The sequence below is a fragment of the Pholis gunnellus genome (assembly GCF_910591455.1).
Source record: "Pholis gunnellus genome assembly, chromosome: 12".
NCBI classification, from domain to species: domain Eukaryota; kingdom Metazoa; phylum Chordata; class Actinopteri; order Perciformes; family Pholidae; genus Pholis; species Pholis gunnellus.
In genome coordinates, this window is record NC_136539.1 from 13271083 (window position 1) to 13285153 (window position 14071).

Genomic DNA, 14071 nt, shown 5'->3' on the forward strand with positions numbered 1-14071 from the left:
GAAATCCACCCTAAAACAGAAGTAAGATTTACTATGATCCTGAACAGCTGCACTGATCTGAGGATATTCAAATATTAATTCTGATTCAGGGTGGATTTTCACTTAAATCAGCTTTACATGTGAGCTGTCATGCTCTGCAAAGGCACATTTCAGACATATGTGACAACTGCATGAATTTTGTAAACCATCAGAATTACCAAATTATTGATATCTTCCTTTGAGATACTCGGTTCAGCCCTAAATGCAAGTTCTTACATTTTAATGCATCTCAATGGGACTTCAGCGGAGGGATGGATTTGGCTGAGCAGGACTTTGATATAGTTTGTAAGAAATTCATGACTGTGTGCTTGACACAATGTCCAGTCCCCGAGGTAATTTACTTGCTCCAAACCGTTACCGTCTTACGGCCATGCCTCACGTTTTACAGGGTCACCTCAGCAGTGGTTTGGCTAAAAGAAATTTTTCCTGCGGTATTTGATGGGAAAATTAACTTGGAGGAACCCCAGTGAAATACTTTTTGCCTCAAAGGTTTGAACATGGAATCAGTCTGTACCATCCGTCTATTTCATACAGTACTCTAAAGCATAAAGCAGAGAGTCGATCAACAGAAATACTGTTAAGAGGTGGAGATGTGTATGAAGCTGCATTTAGGGATTAGCAGAATATTTAAAAATAAGATATAGCCTAGCAGTGGTTACAGGAAACAAAGCTCACACAGTTGTTGCAGCTATAGAACAGCAAAGTGAAGCAGGTATTTTTCTACATACATGAAAGTCAGAAAAAGTCATATGTCAGTTTCTGGTATTCGTATTCCTATTTGGATCAGAAATATGAATTTCCTGCAAAACAAAATGAAACATTTACTAGGTGAAGAAGAAAAACACACAATGCTCAAAAGTCAGCGGTTTAAACACATTTATTTGACTCATATAAAATGTCAGTTTACTAGAAATAAATATACATTTACAATAGATATCAAATGTGTTGCTGAGTTTTGTTGAGATCCAGTTCAAAGTTGACGAAGGCAATCTGCAGAAGAGAGAGAAAAACTGCATTGGCAATCCTGAACATGCAGCACACTCTAAATACTTTTTCGCTATTCACTAGTTTTCAATTAAAATCATTTTATTTCAGTGATATACTACTTGATATAATTGTTTTGACCCCAAACGCATCTGAGAACATGGAGCTGCTTGTGATCTTGACATTTTGACCGAACTGACAGTGAGAACGGTGGATTTGACAGAGTCAGGGGGCATTGTCACAATACGAAACCCTTTTTTAACTTTCCATATTCTCTGGACAGCTGGAGAGAAAACAGGTTCCACATCTGTCTCATACGAGAGATATCAGAGAGGATGGGGATGGGGGTGGCGGTGGTTGGTGTGTGGGGGGGGGGGGGGGGTTTGAGGGTGCATGTGTGAGAGTGAGAGTGAGTTTGAATTTGAGTGTGGGAGAGAGAGGGAGAAATGCTCGAGGCTACTGGGTACTTGAGCCGCTATAATGGTGTCTCGTATGAGAAAACATCTGTGAATTTCCTCAGTGATCTACAACAATGTATAACTCAGAGCAGTCACTCAGCAGACCTTTGAAGTTGCTGTCAGACAGAAAGCTGCCATTGTTCGCAGCCCCCAACACACAGAAACTCCAACTTTGGTCTCACTAATTTTCCCTGCAATGCGATACAACTCTTCCCCCCCCCTTTCTCTGTCTCTCTTCCGAGCCTATGAAGCTGGGGATCTCTGCATATTCAAGAGCAAAGAGCAAAGCCGTGGCAATGTGCAGGATTGGCCTGGGGTCACGAAAAGGCGGGACAGGTCATTTTACCTTCTCTCAGCCCACCCTGGATGCGTTAATCCAGCCCTAAAGAGGGAAACTCTCCCCCCTCTATGGCGATGTTCAAGGTTACAGCCTGCAGTGCTCTCCCAGGAATTATTACAATAATAAGATCACCGTATATACAGTGATGGTGTGAACCAAACGATCCTCAGATATTCAGAGGTTGTCAGCATTTAAAACAGGTGGTTTGCAGGTTTTTTTATTTATTTATTTAATTATATATTCTTTCACTTTAGCACTAAATAGTATTTGTTGGGGTTTGTAACTTTCTTTGTAGTAGTGGGCTAAATAATCATTATCAATGTGTTCATTTAAGTAATTCAAGATTTTACTTTGGGGAAATAACGTGGATGGAGAAATTGACCTTTATGTTAACACTACAATATGTACAAAGGAATCAATATACTATATGTATATTCTCACACACCCACACACACATTATAGACAAATGCGTATAAGTGCCTATAAGATCACCCTTTTACATCTGTCAGTGAAGGACCCTGTTCCTCTACGAGTACTGTGTTGCTCATGTCAACCCACTCATTTAGCCATAAATATCAATAAAAAAAAGTTGAAAAAAACCAAAGATTATGGAGCAGCTGATCCTAAGAGGCATGAAATGAAATTACTGTTTTATGACAGTATGGCGATCTCCATTGACAACACAAAAAAATAGAATTTTTTTTTTTTTTTTTGCTGTTGTACTGGACATTACTTTATTCTGACCTCAATCAAAAGGTTGTTTGGTCGAACACCAGGTGATGTGTCCTGGCTCCTCCTGGCAGTGGTAAAAAGACAAGCTTTTTGTAATGCATCCCAAACTGAAACAAGGCCGTGGTAATTCTCACACTGTTACCCGTCCAGCGTTTATTCAATGGCAGCTGGTCCCACCATCTGGGAAAGCAGCACCGGGGCAAAACAAAACAGGTTACACCTTTGGCCATGCCAAGTCTGCAAGTGCCCCACTCCGTCTACAAACTGAGAGAGGCTAATCACAATTTCACGCTCTGATTTGTCAAATCCCATTCCAGCACCGGAGGCACCGAGAAAACTTTAATGTCAGTATCTTTCATGGCGTAGAGAGGATAACAGCTTTTCCCTTTTCTGTTTTATATTGTTCTATGTAAACCTTTTCTAGTTTTATAGTTAAAGGAAGCAACTGAATGGTAACATTTATTTTATGCAAATGCAAAGGAAGCTCTTTCTGACCAAAACATTTGGTCACCACCAAGATTAGCAGCCGGGAACAAACTCTTATCTCCTCATGCATGCCATTTATACTCATGCAAATGTTAACAACAAAACAGTGCATAAAGTGCCCTCAACAAACTGCAGGTGTGAGGAAGCTGAAACAAAAGCCACTGTAACCCTAATGGCATCCCTTGTCATTAAGAGACCTTTGATGTATGCAGCCTACTCAACAGACTCTTTTATCTCCTTCTTCCTCTATGCCTCTCTCTCTGTCTCTACCCGGCTCAACCAGTTTCTTTATTAATGCCGTCTTTAGGGAATGTTCTCTTGCTCAGAGCCCTCAACACACATCTGACATCTGGTTGACGCTCATGTATGTCGCTTTCTTTGGCACCAATCATTAGCCAGGAAAGAGCATCACAATGCTAGGTTTGTAGCTATTCTCTGTGTCTGTATGTTCCCCTTGGTTGAAGTTGGTGGGAACAAAAACTTTGACAAAACAAGACTTGGCATTCAATCTTTACTGAAAAAACGTTGGTATGCAATCATAATATAGTGTGATGTATTCTACTGTGGTGAAAATCTGACACATCTGGATATCAAAAGCACGTAAACTGCATTAAAACAGTATTTGAAAAGGCTGCACATGAAATACCGGTATTCAAACTCTCCCTTTGAACTCAAAGGATATAGAAACAGGACAATGTTGGCCTAATCGTGCTCTCTCTTTGAAGTGAGACATCACTATTAGGTGAAGAGGTAAGTATGCTTCTTTAGAAAATAAAAGCTTTTCATCATTTGTTAAGGCTGCGGCTCGAGCGATTTTCATAAAGGTAGTTTAAAACTTTGGATAACAGTGTTTGGGGCTACCATGGACGTTGCTTTAATGAAAGTGCGGCGCATGAGGCAAATAGCAAAACTGGCAAGAATAACACCAGCAGTAACGTTAGCCACATTAAAGGAGTCCTCTCTCTCGCACACCAGATGTTGTCAGGTTTAATGAGGAAAAACAAGAGGGAGCTGGATTTACGCAGACATATTAAAGAAAACACAGGTGTCAGGCCTCCGACACTGACATGACACCGCGTCTGTCCCTCATCGTCCTGCCTGCAGACCAACAAGACGAACCAGGAGTCCAAGCAAACACAGGAGCTTCAGTTCATTAGGTCAGAGCATCTTTCATGAGAGTGACGACAGTGTTTCATAACATTTGCCTTTTGCAACACGTAATCAGCTAACCAAGGTAATTACGTACACACCTCCGCTCACCTCCTCTCATATGCTAAAGCAGGCAATCAGCCAGGGAGTTAATTTGGCAGAGAAAAACATGGGAAGAAACACCCACTCTGGAACCATTTGTCACCACAGTCCAACCTTGTTATTCAAACTAGTGAGCCTATTTGAAATTCCTCTCCGTGGCAAAACAGGGCCAAAATAATCAAGGGAGCATGATCACACTTAATTGATTCAGTGTACTTTTAAGATGCACTACAGGGTGCTGGGGTGACCTATTTCAGACTGCTCTTCAGAGGAACCAACTATCCCAGCAAGGGAGTAATGCACAACGAGGATTTTAATTATTGCAGGATCCGTGGCTACAACCGGAGGTGAAATGCTTCTGAAAGAGCTGTGACACCACATTATATCACTGCCAGTGGTCTGGGGTATTACTCTTACATCCTTTTTTGAGTTATATATATGACAATGATTTGAAAAGAATATGACTTTTTTTATTGATGCAGCTTAATTATGTGATCGTGAAAACAGCTGATTTCATCTTTGTCTTTTTTGAGAGACAGTTGTCCACAGATCTCACAACACAATTTTTAGATGATGCAATGATGGATTGTAACTAAGTATATTTACTCAAGTACTGTACAATTTTTGGAAACTACTTGAGTATTTTCATTTTATACCACTTAATACTTCAGCTTTACTACAATTCACAGGGAAATACTGTAACTTTTTACTCAACTACATGTATTAAACTGCTGTTACTGGTTTGTTTGCAGATGAATGTACAAAACCTACATGAGCTTATAAAATAAAATGCATTGCTACAACTACCCAACAGCATAAAGGGTAAAATTAGCTCTACCTCGATTAACTGCTATACAAGTGCTGCTTACACATGAATTCATCAATAGTAATACCCCAATAATGTATGATAATGTAACAATGACAGGAGACATTTTCTGCATAAAAATTGAATGGGTATACTTTTAAATAAAGTATCCACCACTGCCTAGACTCAGGTTGTGTAACATTTAAAACATTTGGGGTTAACCATACTTCCACTACAAGTAGTAAGTCCTCAGTGTCTCAATCCGAGTGTGACCCTCACAGTACTGAGCAGTGGGAATTGATGAACACTTTGGGTCTCTTTAAACCCACCAGGATTCGCTTGAACCTGGACCTAAGTGAAGCCGCTATCTGTGTCTCGCTATCTAGGCAGAGCTCTAATGTTTTCCCCGCTGAGTGTAAGGAGGATGAGATCCTCAGTCATACCACCCTACTCTTCCTATTAAGATCAAAATCTCCTCTCAGGCCCTCGGGTGTCAACAAAGGGAGATGCAGTAAATGATATGCAAATTGAAAAAAAAAAAAAAAAAAAGCTCTACAAATCAACTCGCCAGCCCTGTATTTCCGACACTTCACATCTTTAAAGAAAATTCCCGTATTTAGGGTGAAATTCAAAGTGAGGTCTAGCTCTGCCTCTGTGAGGCTATATGTGGTGATTCCAGCACTCAGACAGCACAAAGCCCCTCTGACTACAGGCGGCTCGCTGTGGGAGAACTCGTAGGGAGAGTTCGGGGTTTCAGAAGGATTTGTCTCTGGATCCGTTTTAGACAATAGACATAATGCTCAGAAATAGGTAGATTTTACCAAGACAGGTTAACACCACTGAATTTGAGAAAGAAGCACGTTGCCTCCAAGATGAGGTGCTCCTTAGTATAAATGTGGAGCAATGCTGAAACGATAATAGATGGTGACCTGAAATAATTGATGATTCTTTTAATTCTAAGTTATTGTTGTCATTTAAGGACATGTAGTGTTGAAGTCGGCGCAATTTGGACACGCAAAATCTTCTTCACTTCCAACGAGCAACTGAAAGCTGCACTTCCGAAACATGCACGTGCTCCAACAACGCTGCAAGCAGAAATTACGGAAGCATTATTTAGTTTTCCTAGGATAGCGAAGGCATGACTCGAGCTACTCTGCCTCCGATTGGCTTACCCTGATATTCTTCTTCGTGCCTAAACCTAACCAACCCAACCAACGAAGTCAACGACTCTTAGCCAATCAGAGGCAGAGTACACGGCAGGTCATGACTTCGCCATTCTAGGGAAATTATTTTACATAACGGCAGCCAAGCAACCGGCCCGTTCCAAGCAGCCACGACCCCGAACGGGCACTTTACTAGTATTATAGATTTTTGATTGATGGTCCAAAGAAACAATTTGAAGACATTTCTTTTGTCTCAGGTATTTGTCATTATTTTCAACATTTAAATAGAAAAGAATCAATCAATAAATAATTAGCAGATACATGGATAATAAGAGTCGGCTAATTGTTTCTTTTTCTTGCAGCCCTGGCATAGAGCTCAAACATTTAACATTAAAACTGCGAGTGGAAGCGCAGCATTTAAGTGTTTCATTGTGACTTTGCAAAATGCTTTTCATTACAAACCTCCCCTCCCCCGTGCACCACATGATGATGTATTCTTTGTGTTACGTGTATTGTCATTCCTTCATTTATTGATGCAACATCTGTACCAGTTCACAGCAGTTTGTATGCTGAATGATCATTTCTTATTAAGGGCATGTTTTTTTTAAAGACACCGAAAAAAAAGCCTCTGACAAAAATGACAAACCATAATATTATTACACGTTTTTACCACATTGAGAGGCACAACAGTCAAGCACGGGACTAGAAAAAAGTTTGATGTCTTCTTCTCCCTCTTTTTGCAAATTTTAACTTCTCTAACTAAATTCAGGCATAATGGCTATAACAATATGGTGGCTTAAACAGAAAATAGCACAATGCTGCTTCAATAATTTCACTTCATGAGTAAGTCGTTCCTGTAAATACTTTCCGACCATTTTGGATTAACAGCTGAGGGCATCGCCTGTACAGGTCGCTTATTCTGCCCTGCCGCTACTTGCTCCACATACCACAGCACATCTAACACTACGGATGTTCTTTGGAGTGTCTGTCTACATGTCTGGTGCGTCTGTCTTACCGGTTGACATGGTTGTAAGCCTCAGCTCTGACTGACGAAGAGGCCCACTAGAAAGGGTGGGAGGGGGGGCGGTCGGTCGCGTACTCTTCCTCAGGGATCGACTCCGCAGTTGACAGTAATTTGTAGTACTCGTCTTCTCCATCCAGCAGTTTGATTTGACTGCGATGGGAAAGAAGACGAGAAAGTGGCGAGAAGTGACCGTGATACGAAACAGTATTTTTGCAGATAAAGCGTTGAGGCGCATGCGTCAACTTAAGTATACTGAGCTGAACCAGGAGGTAATTTATAGTACAAATACAAGTCAGACCTTCAACAATTAAAATTAGCATGCTGACAAAGCCTTAATATGTAACCCCCCCCCCTCTAATGACGCGGAGCAACTGCTCATAAAAAGCCTGTTATTTTTGGCTCTCCATTTACATTATAAGAAAACAACTCCATTTCTGGATTCTCCTATTCCACAAAGGGCCTGCTCTGTTTAGAGTTGCTGTAAGTAGGAAAGCAGTTATTTACCCAAGTTTTCTCGGCTTCCTCTTGCTCCCCTGGTAATCCAGAGTTCTCTGAGGAAAGGGCCAAGAGCACACAGTCAAAAGATGAGCAGAGAGTCATTAATTTTTAATTCAAAGTGATTTTGTGTTGAATGCGAGCAGATGCTGATAATATCAGAAGTCACAGCATAATTTTTTCTGATCAAAGGGCTCAAGTGAGTCTGATGAAGCATGCATCTTGCTCAGCTTTGATAAACCACATCAATTATTCACCGTGAAGGCAGACATCCTGACATGAAAGCAACAGATAAAGAGCATAAGCACATGTTCAAGACAAGAGGCAGAGAAGCGTGGGGGTGGGGCTCCAGGGTCTGGCACAGGTAGGTTTAATTGTATTATCATGTGGAACCAAAGTCAGACAAAGGCCTTTATCGGCACTTTGAACTCACATTTAGCTGGTTGTAGTACAGGCTGTCTTCAGGGCTGTTCAGCAGCTTGGGCTGCTGGCCCCGCCGGCGAGGAGTTCTCTGCTGCAGCTTCATCACTGGACCTGCAACAGAGGAAAAATGAGGGCAGTGATCCAACCAAGCAAAACAACAACAAGCACCGACATGATACTGATGCTGATGACAGCAGCAGTAAACGGTTTCTGCCCTCCACCTTTTAAATCTGAACCCGCGTGTGACAAAGTAGCAGAAACATATTTTTAATTTACGTTGGTGTAGGTTTAAGATTATGTAATTTCATCGATGGGCTGACTCAATAAGAGCTTAACATTACATAAATCCACAACATCTATTTATATGTATCCTCACAGGTGCACAGCAGACTAGAGTTCAATTAGCTAAATAGCTACAATGGAGGAGGCAGAGGGGAGACTGGGGTGTGTGGTATTCAAGAATTTTCCCTTTCCTGTGACTAAAACCCACAAAAAGAGAAAAACGTAATTCTTGAACGTGTTTACACTGAGCTCAGATCAGATCTTAGCATTCCGTCACAATGTGGAAATGCCTTAAACAAGCATTTGTTCTAATGGCCAATGGGCGACTCCTCTGGTTGCAAAAAAAAGTCTGACTGTATAGAAGTCTGTGAGAAAACCGCCCTACTCCTCTTCTTCAATACAGAATGGTGTTCATTTAGGAAATGATGGTCCCATTTACAGTAAAATAGGCCATAAAGCAGGGCATGCCTCAGAGCGTGGCTACCTTGTGATTGACAGGTCGCTACCACGACGTTGTCCGATCTGGGAGTTGTCCGTGTTTTCAGTTCTTGAAAGTTAATTGTAACATTTTGGTCGTCTACAAATATCTTATTCAGTGTTCAGTTGGACTTAGCTCCCACTCAACGACTACTAATGTAGTGCTATAGTTATAATATAAACATGACAGCTGTGACCATCTCGAAAGTTGCTTTAATCATTTGCCAACAGTCAAAAAAGTGCTGATAATCTTATTTATTCACAGTATTTCAGTCAAGATGTACGAGTTATAGTAATATTGCGTAGTAGTTTTTGTCAGAGAGAATTAAGAATTTTCTGCTGAAGACAGTTTTCTGCATTACGTGAGCAAAAGTAGAAGTTATTTCGTAACTAATGAGAGAAATAGAACAAGTGCACAGCAGTAAAACACAGCACGGTCTGGTAAAACACAGACATGTAAAATAATCCAATGTGATGGTATGTGGCTTTTATTGTTTTTGGACAGAGCCAGAGCCTGTCTTTATGCTAAGCTAAGCTAACGGCTTAAATGAGAGTGGTATCAATCTTCTTTTCTAACTCTTAGCAAAAAAAGAAAATGAGAGTATTTACCAATATGTCAAACCATTCCTTTAAAGGCTGAGTTCATCTGAATTGAAATGATGTTATTTCACAGGGGCCTTGTGGTGTCTAGCATCAAACATAGTTTGGGTTTTAATTGTTGAGGTCAAAGGAGGTCTAAGGAGTTTGCTGCAATTCAAGTGTTGTGGTGAAGTGACGAGTCAACCATTAGCAGGTAAAAAAAATCCTACACTGACTCAGCAGATCTACAAGAATCTAGATGTAGATGTGCACCCTCCTACTTCCTCCTGAAACCAATAACACAATTGCAAGCAGCCAGAGAAAGAAGTCATTTATGATTCCCATTCAATAAATGGCATCTTCTTTACTCTCTGCTGCTTCCATTCCAGATGACCAAATCTTTGGCAGCGTAGCGTTGTTTTTCCTGATTGTTCAAAACAGTGTAGTGAATAATTAATTATTCATTGCACCACAGAAAGGGTATTGACATACTAAAGATAACGAGCTACGTGACAACCTGATTATTCAAACATAACACAATTATGAGGGCTTATTACATTCTCCTACTACAGCACTCCCAGGGTTCTCAACATTTATAGGATACAAAAGTGTGTTTTAAAGCCGAGACACCTTTACAAGGAAGCATCTATATTTAATGTCAGATAACGTTTCATCTTCTTTGCCTACGTTTCGGGTGAGACAGGACATTTCTTCATCATCTCTTGCTACCTCGGCTTCTCTACCTTGACTAAAGCTGCATTTGCTTTTTCCATCTTAACACTACTTTGTACTCACTTTGAACAGACCTCATCACATCTCAATCCTATACATCAAAGAGCAAGCTCCCCGTCCACCCCCCATTTTTCCTCAGCTTTCTTGATGTTATTCAAACCGGTGCAGGTTTACTAAAGTCACACTTTGTAAATGCCCAGAAACTTCCCGTCAGTTGTGAGATATTAGCTAACTTTTACCGTGAATCTTATCTATCCGTGCCTCAGAGGTGCTAACCGTCCACCGTGTGAATCCTTGTCACCCCTGAGTATTAGAGGATATTAGGATAAATCTCATGTACTGAAGAAAATGGCTGTGAAAAAAACAGCTGTGTGTATTTCCTCCAAACAAGAATTTTTATTTGGCTGGATCAAAAGCACGTTTCATTTACAAATATTACATTGAGATAAATTGTACAACGTTGCTGCTTAGCTTTGTGAGACTGTATCCACATGACATGTTGGGATGAAACGAAAATAAACCAACACACATAAAATGTTTGCACCTGACATTTAATGTAAGCAATGTCTGTATGTAGGACATTGTTCTGCTAATGATGCAGTAATGGATTTGATAAGCAAATGTTTTATTCCCCTGAAATTGCATCAAAGCACTCAATCACAAATAATGAACCCTAATGTCCTTGAACGAAGTTTCAAAATTCAATCGGATTGTAAAATAGCTTGCACAGTCCGTGTTGTCAACAAAGATATCATTTGTCAAAGTCTGGATTCAGTTCTTCATATATCGAAATTGCAATAAAGTGCCATAATCTAAATCCAAAATAGCATCCAAACTAAATGTGTGTAAGATTTCCTCGGCTTTAATGACGCCGGTAAATTTACGAAGCTAAAATTAATGCTAACATTAATTGTGTGAGCTGGCCAAACAGAATTTTTTCCCGCCAATCTAGGGCTACCGTTGGGATTTGCGCAGGCGAACTTAACGCTCATGTTGCTGAACTTTCACAGGAAAACCGTAAGAAAAATAACTAAATAACTTTTCGGAAGATATCATATAATTATATGAGGATACGCCACCATGAGATCGATAGTTGTGGTTTTGGATGGTCTCAACAACTATTGGATGGATTGTCATGAAATATTCATGGACTTAGGACAAATAATAATATCTTTGATGATCTCTTGCTATTTCATCGAGGGTCATCATCAGGTAAAACATTTCATTTTGTCAATTTGGTGCTTTGGTTTATGACCCAACCCTTGCAAAGCTAATAACATTTCCATCAGCTGCACTTTGTGTTTAGCGCTTAATTAGTAAATGTTAGCATGCTAACGAGATAAACTAAGACGGTGAACATTGTGCGATGTTTAGACATATTCATTGTCAGTGTGAGCATGCTTATCATTTAGCTCAACACCATTCATCTGCATTCATTTATTTCTATTATTGTAAACACAAGACTCATTTGTGATTGAGGTTGGTTCGATCACATTTTCTTTAATAATACAATACTGTATTATTAAAAAAATGGTTGTACATTTGTTTACAAATGAAAGAATAGAATTTTAAATCACTACTGTAATATTGGTTGAGAAAATCCCAATAAGATGTTTCCCTAAAATGGCTCAGCTGCTGGACCTGCCCTTGCAGAGCTGGAGCCCAAAACACGACACATGGGGGTTGAGCATCACCCATTTATCCATTCTGACCTGCAGCGATTAGAGCGCGTAGCAGATCAGAGGATGGGTCACAACTCCCATCTCTGGGCCTCTGTTTGGGAAATCACTGCCATTTGATCTAGGCCAGCCCCAGAGGAATGCTGCTCCTGCAGATATATTACAGGCAAGAAGGCTGCCAAACTGGCCTCCAGCAGCGGAGCGTGGCTTGGACATGGGCAGGCAGAGCTGGGAAGGGGTCAGTCAGTGGCTCACACCAGGGGTTTGCTAAATGATCGTGGGTAATGTCTGCTGTTTGGGGTGGGGAGGAATAATGGTCGGCTGGGAATACAGAGGCAGTTCATACAATATTGATTGCTCCATATCAAAAGAAAGTCGAGCAGAGTTTGCTCTTCTCGGTGAGAAACTTACATATTGTACATGTTTGCTTTTTGAGATAAAGGGGGCTGGAATTCTTTTTGAGATAGGTATTTCTTTCATATTCAAAGAGCAGCAGATGACTCCTTTTATATCTCCAAATACCACTTTGAAATCCCTTGAAAATCAGAATGCTCCTCAGAAACAACATAAAAGAGCTGCTAAAAGGGATTTTTAGCGGAATAAATTAGAGATGTATCGATTTACTTCCCAGATCACGTGCTGCAATCACCTGACTTCTCCCAGACCACGGAGAACCACTTGGGCTTTGTTTATTCAGATGGAGGGAGCAGAGGCACCAAAAGGCATGGATTATAAGGAAAAATCATCAGCAGGGGCCTTTGATGTCTAAATGAGGCATGTGCAACCCAGACCCAGACCCCCCTTCTCCCAAACACACACACGCACGCACGCACACTTACGCAGACATAATTCCTCAGTTGCATACAAAGACTCCAAACAGATATCTGAAGTTAAAAAGGATTTCTAGAACTTTTCAGGACTCCTGAGATTTATTGCCGCGCTCGTCATTTTGGACATCTAGCAACTCATGTGCTTTGAATTATAAGACAAACTGGTCAAGCACTACAGATAATGTTGGAAAAGAGTAGTTCCTGCATCTGTTTTCACTAATGGAACAGAGGATGTTGTTACTTATAACCAATTTTTCACACTGAAATCAATCATTTCCCCTGACAGCAGATTTGGAACTTTGACTCCGAAAGAAATGTTTGCGGGAAGGAAAAATCTCTGAACTTTGTGGAGGTCAATCCTTTGTCACAGATATATACATGTTATTTATAACCGTGAACGAGCAACAAGAGTAAAAAGTAAGTAGCAAAGAGGGAGATATGAATGACAAGAAAACCAGGACAAAAATAGATTAAATATGCAAACCAGTGGCATTAAGTTTATTCTCTCCTGACCCTTGCGATCCCTTGTAATTTCATTCTGATAAAAATGTAAATATATAAAACTCTGCAAAAATAAAAAACTGATGTGTGTTTGGAAAAAGTTTGTTTTAAACTACATCAAATGAGTCAATCCTTGTGCGAAATTACAGAGAACTTGGAGTATCATTTTCCACCTCGATTTTACGTCTGAGGAGATTATTCTGTTGGAATTGTGATGATGAGTAGTTTGGAAGTACATCCTGTTAACTACTCCCACTGACATTAAGAGGATTACGTAGGTAGCGTCAGACAGAGGCAACTCCTTCCGTTAAGTTGAGTCTTTCCTATCCCTTCCAAATCTCTGCTGCCGCTATGTCGAGCCTGTAATTTGCCTAAAACTGAAGGCATCCGGTTGAGACGCTGCGATATGTGGAGACAGACAGATCAATCAAAAGACCGAGAGACAGCGAGAGGGTGGGAGCGTATTTGTCTCGAGAACATGGAGAGGGTGGATCATTTGTCTAGCAGATGCATGTTGATATGGGGAGGCTGATGCTCCTTTGAAAGTGGTGGTGGTGGTGGTGGTGATTTGTGGAGCAGCACCTGGTGGCTGCAAACCTTGTGGGAGGAAATGTGGGAAGACGTTTAAGGGCTGAGGGAGGGAGCGAGAAAAGAGGAAAGTGAGATGTATTGGTGAGTGTGGGTTTGACCTCAGTGTGGGTAAAACAGCGTCCACATTTCCAATGAGCTCTCCCAGCTGCAGCTATAAAGCCCAGAGAGAGCTCAGGGCTACAAACAAAATCAATTCTTAT

General features: G+C 40.7%; 1 protein-coding gene across 1 annotated transcript in view; it reads right to left on the bottom strand.

Moving 5' to 3' along the window:
• Positions 1 to 901: 901 nt before the first annotated feature.
• Positions 902 to 14071, bottom strand: part of myo3b (myosin IIIB) — a 54203-nt gene continuing 41033 nt past the window's right edge. Inside the window, exons 32-35 of the mRNA XM_079170681.1 lie at positions 8211 to 8311; positions 7787 to 7833; positions 7274 to 7432; positions 902 to 1029 (exon numbers count right to left, since the gene is read on the bottom strand). Coding sequence (XP_079026807.1) covers positions 7321 to 7432; positions 7787 to 7833; positions 8211 to 8311 — 260 coding nt within the window. The 3' untranslated portion in view covers positions 902 to 1029; positions 7274 to 7320. The remainder of the gene's footprint in view (positions 1030 to 7273; positions 7433 to 7786; positions 7834 to 8210; positions 8312 to 14071) is intronic.